This window comes from Pongo pygmaeus, chromosome 3 (genome assembly GCF_028885625.2).
Source record: "Pongo pygmaeus isolate AG05252 chromosome 3, NHGRI_mPonPyg2-v2.0_pri, whole genome shotgun sequence".
NCBI lineage: Eukaryota > Metazoa > Chordata > Mammalia > Primates > Hominidae > Pongo > Pongo pygmaeus.
This window is the reverse complement of record NC_072376.2, coordinates 141,675,475-141,694,553: the sequence shown is the minus strand read 5'-3', so window position 1 is coordinate 141,694,553 and position 19,079 is coordinate 141,675,475. Positions and strand designations below refer to the sequence as shown.

Sequence of the window (19,079 nt, the reverse complement as noted above, 5' to 3'; positions counted from 1 at the left end):
AACAATTGTAAATATTTTATCTAAAGTGATAGATAGACTCTAATACAATAATAGGTGGTGGCATTAACACCCCACTCTCAGCATTGGACTGATCATCTAGACAGAAAAACAATAAACATTAGATTTAAACCATAGATCAAATGGATCTCATATGCATTTATATAAATTTTTATTCAACAACTGAAGAATACATGCTATTTTCATCAACACATGGAACATTCTCCAGGATATATTATATTAGGCCACAAAACAAGTCTCAACAAAATTAAAATGATTAAAATATTTCAAATATTGTTTATGACCACAGTGGAATAAAACTATAATTCAGTAACAAGAGGAACATTAGAAACTGTACATATACATGGAAATTAAACAACGTGCTCTTGAATGACCAATAGGTCAATGAAGAAATTAAGAAGGAAATTTGAAAATTTCTTGAAACAAGTGAAAATGGAAACACAGTATACCAAAAACAATGGAATACAGCAAAAGAGGTAAATTTATAGCAGTAAATGCCTACATCAAAAAAAAAATAGAAAGACTTCAATTAACCTAATGAAACATCTGAAGGAACTAGAAAGGCAAGAACAAGTCAAACACAAAATGGGAAAGAAATAATAAATGTCAGAGTAGAAATGGACAAAATTGGTACTAAAAAGCCAATACAAAAGATCAACAAAATGAAAAATTCATTATTTGAAAAGATAAACAACAAACCATGGCAAAATAACCAAGGAAAAAGTGAAAAGATCCAAATAAAGTCAGAAGTGAAAAAACGAGACATTATGATACCACAGAAACACAAGGGATTGGGCTAGGCATGGTGGCTCATGCCTGTAATCCCAGCACTTTGGTAGGCCAAAGTGGGCAGATCACCTGATGCCAGTTCAAGAGCAGCCTGGCCAACATGGTGAAACCCCGTCTTTACTAAAAATACAAAACATAGCCAGGCATGGTGGTAGGTGCCTGTAATTTCAGTTACTTGGATGGCTGAGACACAAGAATCACTTGAACCTGGGAGGTGGAGGTTGCAGTGAGTCGAGATCATGCCACTGCACTCCAGCCTGGGCGACAGAGCAAGACTCCCTCTCAAAAAAAAAAAAGAAATACAAATACAAAGGATCAATAGAACTATTGTGAACAATTATATGTCAATAAATTAGAAAACCTAGCAATAATGGATAAATTCCCAGAACCCTCCAAGATTAAATGTAGAAGAAATAGAAAACCTGAACAGACCAATTATGAGGAATGAGAATGAGTCTGTAATAAAAAGTCTAAAAAAAAAAAAAAAAAAAACTAACTCCGGACCTGATGGCTTCACTGCTGAATTCTACCAAAACATTTAAAGAATAATATTAATTCTTATTAGCTGGGCATGATGGCATGCGCCTGTAGTCCTAGCTACTTGGGAGGCTGAGGGTCATCAAAAAAAAAAAAAAAAAAAAAAAGAATAATATTAATTCTTCTAAAATTATTCCAGAAAACCAAAGGTGAGGGAATTCTTCCAAATGCATCCCACAAGGCCAGCATTACCTGATACCAAAACCCAACAAAGGCACAATAAAAGAAAACTGTAGGTTAATATCTCAATGAATATAGATTGAAAATCCTTCAACAAAATAATTGGAAAAAGAATCCAGCAGCCTATTAAAAGGATTATTTACCATTATCAAGTGGGATCAAGAGATGTGCGGATAGTTCAATATACACAAATCGGTAAACTTGATACATCACATCTAAGAATGAAGGACAAAAACCATATGATAATCTCAATAGATCCAAAAAAAGCAAGTGATAGAATTAAACATATCTTCTTGATTTAAAAAAACTTTCAACACATTAGGTGTAAAAGTAATGTATCTCAGCCCAATTAAGACCATATATGACAGACCCACAGCCAGCATTATTCTGACTGTGTAGAAGTTGAAAGTTTTTTCTTCCTAAGGTTTGGAACAACACCAGGATGCCCACATGCACCATTTTTATTCAACTTAGTATGGGAGTCCTAGCTAGAGCACTTAGGCAAGAGAAAGAAATTAAAGGGCATCCAAATTGGAAAGGAGGAAGTTGTCCCTGTTTGCAGATGACATCATCTTATATATAGGAACGTGTAAAAGCTCCACCAAAACACTCTTAGAACTGATCAACAAATTAAGTAAAGTTGCAGAATACAAAATCAACATGCAAAAGTTAGTATTGTTTCTATACACTAAACTAGTGAGAGAAAAAATCAAGAAAGCAATCTCATTTACAATAGCTACTAAAAATTAGGAAAATTTCTAAGAATAAATTTACCAAGGTGGTGAAAGATTTGTATAAGTAAATATATAAATGTTGAAAGAAATTGAAAATGATCCAAACAAATATAAATACATACCATGTTCATGGATTTGAAGAACAAAGCTGGAGGCATCACTCCACCTGACTTCAAAATATACTATAAAGCTATAGTAACCAAAACAGCATGGTACTGCCATAAAAATAGACACATAGACCAATGGAACACAACAAAGAATCAAAATTTACAGCCAACTGAATTTCAACAAAGGCGCCAAGAACATTCACTGGGGATTGGACAGTCTCTTTAAGAAATAGTACTGGCAGGTAGACATTGGCAAGATGGCCGAATAGGAACAGCTCCAGTCTGCAGCTCTCAGTGAGACCAGTGCAGAAGGTGGGTGATTTCTGCATTTCCAACTGAGGTAACCTGTTTATCTCATTGGGACTGGTTAGGCAATGGTTGCAGACCATGGAGGGTGAGCAGAAGCAGGGTGGAGCATCACCTCACCCGTGAAGTGCAAGCAGCCGGGGTCCTCCCTCCCACAGCCAAAGGAAGCCATGAGGGACTGTGCTATTCAGCCCAGATACTATGCTTTTCCCACGGTTTCTGCAGTCTGCAGATCAGGAGATTCCCTTGTTGCCTACACCACCAGGACTTTGAATTTCAAGGACAACACTGGGTGGATATTTGGGCAGACACCAAGCTAGCTGCAGGAGTTTTTTTGTTTTGTTTTGTTTTGTTTTTATGCCAGTGGTGCCTGGAACCCCAGCGAGACAGAACTGCTCACTCCCCTGGAAAGGGAGCTGAAGCCATAGAGTCAAGTGGTCTTGCTCAGTGAGTCCCACTCCCATGGAGACCAGCAAGCTAAGAACCACTGGCTTGAAATTCTTGCTGCCAACACAGTAGTCTGAAGTCCACCTGGGATGAACGAGCTTGGTTGGGGGAGGGGCATCCACAATTACTGAGACTTTAGTAGGCAGTTTTCCTGTCACTGCTAAGGAGGCTGGGAAGGTCAGACTGGGCAGAACTCAATATAATGTAGCAAAGAGGCTGTGGCCAGAATGCCTCTCTAGATTCATGCTCATAGGGTATCTCTGAAAGAAAGGCAGCAGCCCCAGTTAGGGGCTTATAGATAAAACTCCTATCTCCCTGGGACAGAGCACCTGAGAGAAGGGGCGAATGTGGTCGCAGCTTCAGCGGAATTACATGATCCTGCCTGCTGGCTCTGAAGAGTGCAGCAGATCCTGACAAGCAGAATCCTCCCAGCACAGCACTAGACCTCTGCTAAGGGACAGATTGCCTCCTCCAGTGAGTCCCTAACCCCCATGCCTCCTGACTGGGAAAGATCTCCCAACAAGGGTTGACTGACTCCTCATACAGGAGAGCTCCAGCTGGCATTAGGCCAGTGCCCCTCTGGGATAAAGCTTCCAGAGGAAGGAGCAGGCAGCCATCTTTGCTGTTCTGCAGCCTCTGCTAGTGACACCCAGGAAAACAAGGTCTGGAGTGGTCCTCCAGCAAACTGCAGCAGACCTGTAGAAGAGGGGCCTGACTGTTAGAAGAAAAACTAAAAAATGGAAACCAGTAACATCCACATCAACAAAAAGGACCCCAACACAAAAACCCCACCCAAAGGTCATCAGCCTCAAAGATCAAATCCACCACGCAGATAAATCCATGGTGATGAGGAAAAACCAGTGCAAAAATGTTGAAAAATCCAAAAACCAGAATGCCTCTTCTCCACATGTTCACAACTCCTCTCCTTTCTGCAAGGGCAGAGAACTGGACAGAGTATGAGTTTGACAAATTGACAGAAGTAGGCTTCAGAGGGTGGGTAATAACAAACTCCTGTGAGCTAAAGGAGCATGTTCTAACCCACTGCAAGGAAGCTCAGAACCTTCATAAAAAGGTTACAAGAGCTGCTAACTGTAATAACCAGTTTAGAGAAGAACATAAATAACCTGACAGAGCTGAAAAACACAACACAAGAACTTTGTAAAGCATACATAACCATCAGTAGCTGAATCGATCAAACGGAAGAAAGGATATCAGAGATTAAAAATCAACTTACTGAAATAAGGCATAAAGACAAGATTAGAGAAAACAGAATGAAAAGCAAGGACCAAAGCCTTCAAGAAATATGGGACTATGTGAAAAGGCCAAATCTGTGTTTGATTGGTGTACCTGAAAGTGACAGAGAAAATGGAACCAACTTGGAAAACACTCTTCAGGATATCATCCAGGAGAACTTCTCCAACCTAGCAAGACAGGCCAACATTCAAATTCAGGAAATACAGAGAACACCACAAAGATACTCCTCGAGAAAAGCAACCCCAAGACATATAATCATCAGATTCATCAAGGTTGAAATGAAGGAAAATATGTTAAGGGCAGCCAGAGAGAAAGGTCAGGTTACCCACAAAGGGAAGCCCATTAGACTAACAGCAAATCTCTTGGCAGAAACCCTAGAAGCCAGAAGAGAGTGGGAGCCAATATCCAACATTCTTAAAGAATTTTCACCCCAGAATTTTATATCCAGCCAAACTAAGCTTCATAAGCGAAGGAGAAATAAAACCCATTACAGACAAGCAAATGCTGAGGGATTTTGTCACCACCAGGCCTGCCTTAGAAGAACTCCTGAAGGAAGCACTAAATATGGAAAGGAAAAACTGGTGACAGCCACTGCAAAAACATACCAAATTGTAAAGATCATTGACACTATGAAGAAACTGCATCAACTAATGGGCGAAATAACCAGCTAGCATCATGATGACAGGATCAAGTTCACACATGACAATATTAACCTTAAACGTAAATGGGCTAAATGCCCCGATTAAAAGACACAGACTGGCAAATTGGGTAAGGAGTCAAGACCCATCAGTCCGCTGTCTTTAGGAGACCCACTCACATGCAAAGACACACACAGGCTCAAAATAAAGGGATGGGGGAATATTTACCAAGCAAATGGAAAGCAAAAAAAATAGCAGGGGTTGCAATCCTAGTCTCTGATAAAACAGACTTTAAACCAACAAAGGTCAAGAGAGATAAAGAAGGGCATTACATAATGTTAAAGGGATCAATGCATTAAGAAGTGCTGACTATCCTAAATATATATACACCCAATACAGGAGGACCCAGATTTATAAAGCAGGTTCTTAGAGACTTACAAAGAGGCTTACACTCCCACACAATAATAGTGGGAGACTTTAACACCCCACTGTCAATATTAGACAGATCGATAAGACAGAAAATTAACAAGAATATCCTGGACTTGAATTCAGCTCTGGACCACGGAGACCTAATAGACATCTACAGAACTCTCCACCCAAAATCAACAGAATATATGTTATTCTCAGCACCACATCACACTCATTCTAAAATTGACCACAAAATTGGAAGTAAAACACTCCTCAGCAAATACAAAACAATGGAAATCATAACAAACAGTCTCTCAGAACACAGTGCAATCGAATTAGAACTCAGGATCAAGAAACTCACTCAAAACCCCACAGCTATATGGAAACTGAACAACCTGCTCTTGAATGACTACTGGGTAAATAACAAAATGAAGGCAGAAATAAAGATGTTCTTTGAAACCAATGAGAACAAAGACACAACGTACCAGAATCTCTGGGACATATTTAAACAGTTTGTAGAGGGAAATTTATAGCACCAAATGCCCACAAGAGTAAGCAAGAAAAATGTAAAATTGACACCCTAACATAGCAATTAAAAGAACTAGAGAAGCAAGAGCAAACAAATGCAAAAGCTAGCAGAAGACAAGAAATAACTAAGATCAGAGCAGAGCTGAAGGAGATAGAGACACCAAAATCCCTTCAAAAAATTAATAAATCTAGGAGCTAATTTTTCTAAAAGATCAATGATATAGATAGACTGCTAGCCAAACTAATAAAGAAGAAAAGAGAAAAGAATCAAATAGATACAATAAAAAATGATAAAGGGGATATCACCACCAATCCCACAGAAACAAAAAACTACCATGAGAGAATACTATAAGCACCTCTATACAAAAAAAAACTAGAAAATCTAGAAAAAATGAATAAATTCCTGAATACATACACCCTCCCAAGAATAATCCAGGAAGAAGTCAAATCCCTGAATAGACCAAAAACAAGTTCTGAAATTGAGGCAGTAATTAATAGCCTACCAACCAAAAAAAGTCCAGGACCAGATGGATTCACAGCCGAATTCTACCAGAGGTACAAAGAGGAGCTGGTACAGTTCCTTCTGAAACTATTTCAAACAATAGAAAAAGAGGGTATCCTCCCTAACTCATTTTATGAGGCCAACATCATCCTGATACCAAAACCTGGCAGAGATACAACAAAAAAAGAAAATTTCAGTCCATTATCCCTGATGAACATCAATGTGAAAATCCTCAGTAAAATATTGGCAAACAGAATTCAGCTGCACATCAAAAAGTTTATCTACCACCATCAAGTCAGCTTCATCCCTGGGATGCAAGGCGGGTTTCACATATGCAAATCAATAAACATAATCCATGACATAAACAGAAGCAGTGACAAAAACCACACGATTATCTCAATAGATGCAAAAAAAGGCCTTCGACAAAATTCAACAGCCCTCCATGCTGAAAACTCTCAATAAGCTAGGTATTGATGGAACATATCTCAAAATAATAGGAGCTATATATGACAAACCCACAGCCAATGTCATACCAAATGGGCAAAAACTGGAAGCATTCTCTTTGAAAACCGGCACATGACAAGGATGCCCTCTCTCACCACTCCTATTCAACATAGTATTGGAAGTTCTGGCCAGGGCAATTGGGCAAGAGAAAGAAAGAAAGGATATTCAATTAGGAAAAGAGGAAGTCATATTGTCTCTGTTTGGAGATGACGTGATTATATATTTAGAAAACCCCATCGTCTCAGCCCAAAATCTCTTTAAGCTGATAAGCAACTTCAGCAAAGTCTCAGGATACAAAATCAATGTGCAAAAATCCAAGCATTCCTCTACACCAATAGCAGACCAATAGAGAGCCAAATCATAAGTGAACTCCCATTCACAATTGTTATAAAGAGAAGAAAATACCTAGGAATACAACTTACAAGGGATGTGAAGAACCTCTTCAAGGAGAACTACAAACCACTGCTCGAGGAAATAAGAGAGGACACAAACAAATGGAAAAACATTCCATGCTCATGGATAGGAAGAATCAATATCGTGAAAATGGCCATACTGTGCAAAGTAGTTTATAGATTCAGTGCTATTCCCCTCAAGCTACCATTGACTTTCTAAACAGAACTAGAAAAAAAAATATTTTAAATTTCATATGGAACCAAAAAAGAGCTTGTATAGCCAAGACAGTCCTAAGCAAAAAGAACAAAGCTGGAGGCATCATGCTACCTGACTTCAAACTATACTACATTGCTACACTAACCAAAACAGCATGGTACTGGTACCAAAACAGATGTATAGACCAATGGAACAGAACAGAGGCCTCAGAAATAACACCACATGTCTACAACCATCTGATCTTCAATAAACCTGACAAAAACAAGTAATGGGGAAAAGATTCCCTATTTAATTAATGGTGCTGGGAATACTGGCTAGCCACAAGCAGAAAACAGAAACTGGACCCCCTCCTTACACCTTATACAAAAATTATCTCACGATGGTTTAAAGGCTTAAAAGCCAAAACCATCAAAAGCCCAGTAGAAAACCTGGACAGCACCATTCAGGACATAGGCATGGGCAAAGACTTCATGACTAAAACACCAAAAGCAATTACAACAAAAGCCAAAATTGACAAATGGGATCCAATTAAACTAAAGAGCTTCTGCATAGCAAAAGCAACTATCATCAGAGTGAACAGGCAACCTACAGAATGGGAGAATATTTTTGCAAGCTACCCATCTGACAGAGGTCTAATATCCACAGTCTACAAGGAACTTAAACAAATTCACAAGAAAAAAATGACCCAATCAAAAAATGGGTGAAGGGTAATAACAGACACTTCTCAAAAAAGACATTTATGCTGCCAACAAACATGAAGAAAAAGCTCCTCATCACTGGTCATTAGAGAAATGCAAATCAGAACCAAATGAGATACCATGTGACGCCAGTTAGAATGGCGATCATTAGAAAGTCAAGAAACAATAGATGCTGGCAAGTTTGTATATAAATAAGAATGCTTTTACACTGCTGGTGGGAGTTTAAATTAGTTCAACCATTATGGAAGACAGTGTGGCAATTTCTCAAGGATCTAGAACCAGAAATTCCATTTGACCCAGCAATCCAATTACTGTGTATATACCTAAAGTATTATAAATTATTCTACTATAAAGACACATGCACACGTATGTTTATTGAAGCACTATTTACAATAGCAAAGACTTGGAACCAACCCAAATGCCCATCAATGATAAACTGGATAAAGAAAATGGGGCACATATACACCATGGAATACTATGCAGCCATAAAAAAAATGAGTTCATGTGCTTTGCAGGGATATGGATTAAGCTGGAAAGCATTGTCCTCAGCAAACTAACACAGGAACAGAAACGCAAATACTGCATGTTTTCACTCATAAGTGGGAGTTGAACAATGACAACACAGGGACACAAGGAGGGGAACATCACACACCAGGGCCTGTCTGTGGGTGGCGTGTAAGGGTAAGGAGAGCATTAGGACAAATACCTAATGCATGCAGGGTTGAGACCTAGATGACGGGTTGATAGGTACAACAAACCACCATGACATGTGTATACCTATGTAACAAACCTGAACGTTCTGCACATGTATCCCAGAACTTAAAATAAAAATTAAAATTAAAAAACTGCCATCTGCAAATAAAAAAAAAGAAATAGTGCTGGAAAAACTGGATATCCATAAGCCAAAAATAAATCACCCCTGTCTCTTACCCTATACAAAAATCAACACAAAATGGACTAAAAAAATGTAACACCCAACACTATGAAACTGGTGGACAAAAACATAAATGTTTCAGTACATTTTCCTGGGTAAAGGTTTTATGGAGAAGACCTCAAAGGCATAAGCAAGAAAGGCAAATATAGACAAATGGGATAATATCAATCTTAAAAGCTTCTGTATTGTAAAGGAAACAATCAACAGAATGAAGAGGAATCCGGCAAAATGGGAGAAAGTATTTGAAAACTATTCTTCTGACAAGAGATAAATGTCCGGAATATATAAGGAACTCAAACAATTCAACAGTTAAAAGAAGAATCCAATTTAAAAAGGAGCAAATGAGCTGAATAGACGTCTCTAAAAGAAGACATACAACTAGCCAAGAAGTATATGAAAAAATGCTAAACATAAGTAATCATTAGAGAAATGCAAATCAAAACCACAGTGAGATCCCATCTCACCCCTGTTTGAATGACTTTTATCCTAAAGACAGGCAATAATGGATGCTGGTGAGGATGTGGAGAAAGGGGAACCCTCCTACACTGTTGGTAGAAATGTACATTAGTTTAGCCACTGTGGAGAACAGTATGGAAGTCCTCAAAAAATTAAAACTAGAACTATTTTGTTTTCAAAATTTATATGGAAAGGGACAAGAAGAGCTAAGACAATCTTGCAGAACAACTACACTTGGAAACAGATACTACCAGGTCTTAATATTTACTGTAAAGCTTTAGTAATTTGGTTAGTATGGTATTGGCCAAGGAAACAAGCCAGTTAAACAGAATAAAGTTTGGAAATAGCTCTACACATACCAGACTTTCATATAGAATAAAGAAAAATGAATTTTGATCTCTACCCAAACTACTCTCATATGTAACTTCTGCATTGATTGCATATCTAAATGTTAAGGTAAAGCTTTTAGAATAAAACTTGAGGGAAGAAGTTATGAGCTTATAGTAGGCAGGATGGCTTAAACAGCACATAAGCACTAATCATAAAGAAATAACTGATAAACTGGGCTACTTCAAAATGAAAGAACTTATGTTTTTAAGACATCATTAAGAAAGTAAAAAGACAAGCTATGGAATGGAGAATATATTTGTAATCTTGCAAAAATCTAGAATATATGAAGAATGTCTTCAAATTAATAACTGAAACAATTACCCATTAGAGAAACAGGTCACTTCACAAAAGAGGGTATTTAAAATGCTTTCTAACTGTAGAAAAGAGTGTTCAACTTCATTATTTATCAGGTAAATGGAAATTGAAACCACAATGAAATACTACTACATCCACTGGCTAGAGTGAAAAGCATAATTCCAAGTGTTGACAAAGATGGGGAATAGCTCTCATATATTGCCTGTGGGAGAGTAAATTGGTAAGATTACTTCAGAAAATTTTTTGACATTTTCTTCTAGATCTGACTGACACAGACCTTATGAGTCATCAATTCTACTTGTAGGTATACCCATCAGAAATGCCTGTACCAATAAGACCTTTTCAAGAATGTTTGTAGCAGCACTATTTATAATAGTCAAATAATGAACAACCTAAATACTTCATTTAATAATAGAAAGCATAAATATATTGTGGCATACTTGTAAAGTGAAATAGTGTATGTCACTAAGAATGAACTAACCGAAATTACTCACAGCAGTAAGAATGAATCTCACAAACCCAGTGATAAGCAAAAGAAGCCAGACATAGCAGAAAATATACTATGTAGTTATATTTTTATAATGTTTTTTAAAATAGGGAAAATGATTTCTTGCTGTTGGAAGACAGGATTTGGGTCCCACATGGAGCCTGGGGGTAGTGACTTAGGGGTTTGGGGGTTGTTGGTCATATACTTAGTTCTCACTTTTTGCAGTACCATGTTAACTGAAACTTGTGTGTATCAGAACTTTGTCCTTACTTGGATTTTATGTTTCCACAGAACTGTGCAAAATGAAGACACATATACCAATATGCAAAGTGAAGAGTACTTGTATTCTGTTGCTTGATTTGAGTTCTGGTTACACGAGTACATTCACTTTGTGAGAATTATTTAGCTGTATACTTATAATTTGTACAGTCTTCTGTATGTATGTAGTACTTGAATAAAAACAGTATTATTATCTTCCTTTCATCTACTCATTCTCACCATTCTATGCCTCTTTCATGGTAAGTCTTTATTATTATTATTTTTCCTTGCTTATTTGCCTGTCCCTTCCTATAACTCTACAATCCATCCAATGGATAAGGACTATGAATTGTTTGTTCATCTTTCTATTATTTACTGTACCTCCCATGGGCCCTTACACATAGTAGGTAAATAAGTATTTACAGAGTAAGATGTTAAAAATTAATTAAGTGAAAGTGTAGAATTCAGAGGCTTCTTTGAGTTATATTTTTAAATTACTCTTTAATATGTATGTGATCATAAATACTTTCTCCCTTCAAAAAGCCAGAACATTACAGATGCTTTTAGTGATCCCTTTGAGCACCTTTCTTCTCTATCCTATTTTCTTCTTTCCATCCCTAGAAATAACTTGTTTTTTATGATATATATATTTTGATACATATGAATTTAATTAATTTCTTGAACTACGTATGGGATTCTATTGTATCATTTTTTATTTATTCTGTTAAAAGACATTTTGTTAGCTATGTTTTATAGTAAAGGCACCACTGAAAAACCTTGTACATCTTGTGTTTAAATGTTTCTCCATATGCCATAGATACAAAATTTATGGTCATGTTACAAATGCTATAGGTCTTTTAACTTTGCTTTTGGTGTCTTTAGCTGTATAAAAGTTTTAAATTTGGATGTTGTAAAATGTGTCAGTCTTTCCATTTATGGGTTTTGCTCCTGGTGTCTTCCAGTTAACAAATGTAATTTGAGCAAAAAAGTATGGCAGGCGCTGCTTGGGATATTTGCAAACAAAACAGACAAAAATTTCTGCATTTGTGACGTTAAGAAAGCATTGTCTAACTCAAGGTCAATAATGCATTTTCTTGCAATAATTGTTAAAATTTTAACAACATTTGGATTTTTATCTATATTTTTCCATTTAGTATGTGCTAGAAGCTAATTTTGTTTTGTTATCCAGTACTATTTGTTGGATAGCAGTACTGTGTCCATTCAATTATAATTCCTCTTCTTTTATATACCACATACCTATAAATGCTTGAATCTATTTCTGGGTTTGTTATACTGTTGTGTTTGTTACTGTACCTGTAGCATACTGTTTAAATTGCTGTAGCATTGTGGTGTTTTGCTATGTAGTAACCAAGTTCTTCCCTTTCTTTTTTCTTTTCCATTTTTTGTTTTTTTGGTGAGATTATCTTGGCTAATTTTTCATACTTATTCATGGAACTTTAGGATTTATTTAAGATCAAGTTTTATAAATTATTCTGTTGGAACTTCATTTTTTAGTGCAATGAAGTTGTAGTGAATTTTAGAGAGCTGACATTCTCAAAATATTGACCATTCCACACATACATAAATGTTATAGTACCATGTTTGTTTAGATTTCCTTTTATATCCTTTAGTAAAGCTAATTTTCTCAATAAGCTCCTGTACAATTTTTTGTTTGCTTTATTCCCAGATATTGTTTGTCATAGTAGTGAATAGGACTTTTTTCGGTTACATTTTCTAATTATTGCTGGTATTTGAAAAAGCTACCGATTTTTTTTTAGGTGTTCATCTTCTGTCTGGTGACTTTTAGTGTATTATCTTACTAGTTCTAATAATTGGTAGATTATACTGAGTTTTTAGGTAAATGGCCAAATTGTTTGTAAATAATAATAGCCTTCCATCTTGCTTTTCAACCTTTAAATTATAATTGATGTAGATTTCTGGCAGATATTTTTATCAAATTAAGAAAAAATCCTCAAATTTCTAATTTGCCAATAGTTTTTATTATGCATGGGTATTAAGTTTACGAAATGCATTTCAGTATAAATTGAAATTATTATTTTTTCTTTTTCTCTCACTTTGAATTACATAGAGTTTCTAAGGTTATGAAAATTTAATTGCATTTAATATTATATCACTATCAATTTTGGCTAGAATGATGTGAGAACACATTTTAAGATGTGCATTCTTTTATAGAAGGCTGTCTGCCAAGGAGAAGGAGACGACACATTTGAAAACCTAGTATTTGACCAAAGGTAAAGTATTACCAGAATAATATCATTTTCTTAGTTATATTTAATTATTATTAGAATAATTCTTTCAGTATCAGGAATGTTTGTTTTATGGTCTGCTGTTATTAAACTTAAATGCTTTGTTCTTGAATTGACAAGAAAAAGCAAGTATTACAGGGTCTACAAAATTAGTTCTCAGACAGGAACGACTTTACCCGTTTCCCCAGGAGATACTTGGCAATGTCTAGAAACATTTTTTTTTCTTTTTTTTTTTTTCCTTTATTATTATTATTATTATTATACTTTAGACTCTATGGTACATGTGCGCAACGTGTAAGTAAGTTACATATGTATACATGTGCCATGCTGGTGCGCTGCACCCACCAACTCGTCATCTAGCATTAGGTATATCTCCCAATGCTATCCCTCCCCCCTCCCCCCACCCCACAACAGTCCCTGAAGTGTGAGCTTGTCACTACTGTGGAAAGTGAGGCTGCTGCTGCCATCTAATGGGTAGAGGCCAAGGATACTGTTAAACATCCTTCAATGCACCGTCTAGCCATCCCACAACAAAGAATTTTTCAGTCCAAAATATTAATTGTGCAAATATTTAAAATTCCTGGTTTTGGAAAAAAGGGAAAAGTTTTGATTGCATGAGTAAACTAAACATAAAATTTTTATGTGTAATTTATTTCACTTGTTATATATTTATTAAACTAGATGGAACAGAATATGCTATATTTTTTATTGTCTTTTTTTTAGCTTTTTAGCTCCTCTTATTACTGAGTATGATAAACACCTAGGAGAACTAAATGGGCAGCTGAAATATTATCAGGTATGAAATCATAGTTATGAGGCTTTTGTAATATTTTATTATGAAAATAAAAAGTAAAATAGACTCCCTCTTTTTAAAAAGACATTGATGAGAAAGAGAATATTTGCTGTAACTAACCAATTGGTGGCCCTCTGTAAATGTGTGTGAATGTATATATATGCATATGTTTAAAGATTCTCTTCTAGCTGGGTGTGGTGGCTCATGCCTATAATCCCAGCACTTTGGGAGGCTGAGACAGGAAGATCATTTGTGCCTAGGAGCTTGAGACCAGCCTGGGTAACGTAGTGAGACCCCATCTCTTTTTTTTTTCTTTTCTTTTTTTTGAGATGGAATCTCACTCTGTCGCCAGGCTGGAATGCAGTAGCGCGATCTCGGCTCTCTGCAACCTCTGACTCCCTGGTTCAAGTGATTCTCCTGCCTCAGCCTCCTGAGTAGCTGGGATTACAGGCATGTGCCACCATGCTCAGCTAATTTTTGTGTTTTTAGTAGAGATGGAGTTTCACCATGTTGGCCAGGATGGTCTCGATCTCCTGACCTCGTGATCCGCCTGCCTCGGCCTCCCAAAGTGTTGGAATAAAGTTAGCTGGGTGTGGTAGTGTGCACCCGTGGTCCTAGCTACTTAGAAGGCTGAAGTGAGAGAATTGCTTGAGCAGCCTGGGAGGTCGAGGCTTTGGTGAGCTGTGGTCAAGCTACTGCACTCTAGCCTAGGCAACAGAACTGGACCTTGTGTCAAAGAAAAAAAATATTCTCTTCAGTTTTGTCTTTTAATTCAGTGTTTCCTTGCTCTTGCAGTCTTGCATGAGATATTTCTTAGGTGCTTAGAAGAATCTCTTAATCTCATTATTGTTTGCTTACATCTTTCTCTCTTTTTAACCTAAAACTGTCTCTCATCCTTTCAGACCTTCCTCCTTACCTCATTCTATCTGCATCTCGCATTACTTGCAGAATGGATTATCATTTTGGGTCCCAGGGCTTATGGAGAACTAGAATAATAGCACAAAATTGTTTAGGGTACAATTTGAGTTTCAGTGAGCTACATGTTTAGAGTATGCCTAATATTTATAATGTGTTTCTTTGATCTGAAAATGTCTTTTAACATTTTCCCCTAAAATTTTGACCTTTCTAATACTGGGATAACCATATAATAAAAGTATTTCTTAAATAGAAGTTATATGTCTCAAGCTAAACCTATCAGGAGGCAATGACCTCTCTTTATTAGATCTTGAATATACTCATGATTGGATTTGGTTTAGATACCAATTCCTGGATAAATACAGTTGTAGCAAGGGTGGCAGGGTTGGCTTTCATTAATGCAATGGAAGAGAGTATAATGACTTTATATTAAAGCAGCCTGGCCAGGTGTGGTAGCTCATGTCTGTAATCCCAGCACTTTGGGAGGACAAGGCGTGCAGATCACTTGAGGTCAGGAGTTGGAGACCAGCCTGGCCAACATAATGAAATCCCATCGCTACTAAAAATACAAAAATTAGCCAGGTGTGGTGGCACACACCTGTAATCCCAGCTACTCGGGAGGCTGAGGCAGGAGAAATCACTGAACTTGGGAGGCAGAGGCTGCAGTGAGCCGAGATCGTGCCACTGCACTCCAGCCTGGGCAGCAGAGTGAGACTCTGTCTCAAAAAAATAAATAAATAAAATATATTAAAGCAATCCCTGAGACTGATTTCCTCAGAATCAGGCTGTGTGTAGCACATAGTAGGCCTTTAAATATTTAATGAATGATTAAATGCCAGGGCTTATGGGAATAAGATGATTAGAGCTAGCTTGACAAGCCCTTATTTATCAATTAATGCATTGATATGTAGCTTTACTAAAAGAACACATAATGCTTCCAGTTTCTAAAAATAAAATTAGGTTCTTTCACTGCATTTGAAATTATGTAGGCTTTCATTTCCAAGGTTATTTCTCAAATACATAAACAAAGTTGTCCTTTAGACCCAAATGTCAAATAAAAGCATTTCATTAAAATTATGGTGTCTGTTTTGTCATAAAGTCTTCCTGGTCTTTACTGTGTATTTTTTAGCCTGTAGTTATTTAAATTTAGGACAAGCACAGTAATGTCTTTTAATCTTCCTAGCTGACAATTAAAGAGCAACAGACAGCTCTCTTTTGCACAAATGATATTTTGCTTTTGTTTTCAGGACTAGTGAATTTAAAGTTGCTGCTGAATTTACTCTCTCTAAATTCCTATAACATATTATGTACTTTGGTTGTTATAACATAGGATAGCTAATTATCTTGAAATTAAATTCTGTTGAATTTTTTATAATCTGATTCATGTATTTCTTTAATCAGCCATTTTACTAAGATGTTTAACTTTGTTTTTCCATTTTGCATTCTTTACCGCCAAAGGTTGATCACTTAATTAATTACAAGAGAGAAATAAACTATGCTAGAAAGCCTGAGTCTTTGATGATAAAAATAACTGCTACTTCTTTTAGAGAAAAAAAAAATGTTGACAGCTAAGAATGGATGCTCAGATAGATGTGATTGATTAGAAGGATTAGTTCTTATGACTTATTGACCTGGTCAAAAAATAGTATATCTCCAAAGCAGGAAAAGTAGCACTGCAATTCTCTATATGGATGATTTTCTGCCAGAAAATATAAATAGTAGGGAAGAATTTGATGATGTGAGAAATACTGTGTGGATTTCACTTCCTTCCAAATGTAAATATTTTGAAATATTTTACAGTAAGGAATTTATAGTGAGAGTGTTACAATCCATCTTTAGTCTTAGCTAATGAATATATGTTACATAATTATTTAAGAGTAATAAATATTCTTTAAGATGCACTGATAGTTTTGCAACTTTTAAAGATCAGTTTATTGGCTGCAGTGGGCTGTGATCGTGCTCTCACACTCCACCTTAGGAGACAGAGTGAGACCCCATCTTAGGGGAAAAAAATTATTTAAAAACTATAAAATTAAGATAATGGCTACAATAAATCCAAACGTCTTGCCGTGGCATTCTTAAAACCCTGTACCTGTCTTTCCAATTTTATCTCTCACTATATCAGTCCATATATGGTTAGTGCTCAATTTTCTGGTAGTGAATTAATCCATGTTGGTTTAATTGTGTTTCAGGCATAACAGGGACCTTGGAAAAGTTCACCTTTCAAACCAAATTTATAGTTAGAATTTGCTCTTCTGATCTCCTAGACCAGGCTGCCTAGATCTTCTCTGGTTGAAAGGGAGAGAAAAAAGCTTGCAGAACTGCCTGTTCCACCTGGCCCTTGCGAAAGTGTACTCCAGGATAAGCTTCTCTCCTTTAGCCTAGGAAGCACAATCAAGACTAATACACAATCATGAATTGGTTACAGTTTTAAGTGAGATTTTGCATGCTTTTACACGTAAATTCAGGGTTTTGTGTGTGTGTGTGCATGCTCTCCCTTTGCTCATTCACACTTAACTGAGATTTGACTACTTATTTTTTGCTGTTTTGCTTTTACTGATATTTTTGCCAACTTTAAATGCTTTCTTTTCTTTTGAAATCCAGCATCTTTTTTCTTCTTCAGAGAGCATTAATCAGACCTTCATTTATTTCCCTTTCTAGTGTGCATTTTATTCTTCCTTGTATTTTAGTTAGGATTTTTTTTAACCATCTTTCGTACTATTTTTCAATGAGCATGTCTGTTTACCTTAGCAGCCTTGTATGGTACAGAGAGTTTAGATAGTTAATGAAGGTGGTGAATCAGAGACTGAATGAATGACTGCTAAAAAAGACCTCCATTTTCTTCTTTACTGTTAGCATTCTACCTTTTGAAATACTAGAAAAATATACATGTTTATATGGGCTTCACCTAAACTGAGGTGAATTAACTAAGATATACATTCAAGATACAGGAACCATCTGGTATTTGTTATAGTGACATACTCCAGAATATCTTTCATCTGTTTTTCATAACTACAAGTCATAGGAATTACATTTATAAACATTTCTCACCATGTTACATAAAATATTTCTATTTTATTTATATTGTATTTAAAATGAATGTTTTATTGTGTTCTGTTTATTAGTAAATTATCCATATTAATTATCCCTTTGTTAGAAATAAAGAATAAGTCTTTCTTATCTGTAGACTAGTGTCAGAATCTGATTGCTTACATGAGTGGTCTACTTAATGGAGATCTGATTGTCTGGAAAATATATTGCCACACCATATTTTATTCTTTCAGAAGCAGGTGGGTGAGATGAAACTACAACTTGAAAATGTCATCAAGGAAAATGAAAGGTAAATCAATTAACTATTGGTTTTATCTTTTATTATTGTCTTAGGTAACTTTTATTTTTGTTATTTGATATTTGATAGCTATAGTATTAATAGTTAAGAATGTGGACCCCGGGGCCTGATTTTCTATTTGACTCCTGGCTTGATTACTTGTTAGCTGTGTGACCCTGGACAGGTTACTTCCCTTTCTGCTTTAGTGTCCTCTTCTGTAAATCGGAGATAATAATAGAACCTATTTCATAGGGCTGACTGTAAGGGATTAAGTAAGTACTTGGAGTAGCCTACAAAATAAGCACCTTACCAATATTAGCAATCAATAAAGTATATATTATATATATACATTATATATATAATATATAATATATTATTATATTATATGTGTATATGTACATATATATGTATGTTAATATATATTATACATACTACATAATATAATATATATGTATGTTATATGTATATAATATATATGTATGTTAGAAAACATATTGATAAAATGAAAACTTTTCAGCCTACCACTCAGCTTGAATGTTAAAATGTTGCCAGTGCTGGTGCATCTATCCATGTTTTTCTTCCATTTCCCATCCTTCTCTTTCTCTCTGCCAGAGATAAACACTATCTTGAATTTTGTGTTTATCATTCCCTTGCTTTTGCAGTTTTTTTAATAGGTA

The 19,079-nt window shown here is 36.0% G+C and overlaps 1 protein-coding gene across 7 annotated transcripts in view; it reads left to right on the top strand.

Moving 5' to 3' along the window:
- The window catches only part of SCLT1 (sodium channel and clathrin linker 1), a 214,980-nt gene that overhangs the window by 40,602 nt on the left and 155,299 nt on the right, over nt 1-19,079 (top strand). For all 7 annotated transcript variants that reach the window (XM_063664122.1, XM_054486821.2, XM_063664124.1 and 4 more), the window contains exons 3-5: nt 13,293-13,351; nt 14,090-14,162; nt 18,359-18,414. In XM_063664122.1, coding sequence (XP_063520192.1) covers nt 13,293-13,351; nt 14,090-14,162; nt 18,359-18,414 — 188 coding nt within the window. The remainder of the gene's footprint in view (nt 1-13,292; nt 13,352-14,089; nt 14,163-18,358; nt 18,415-19,079) is intronic.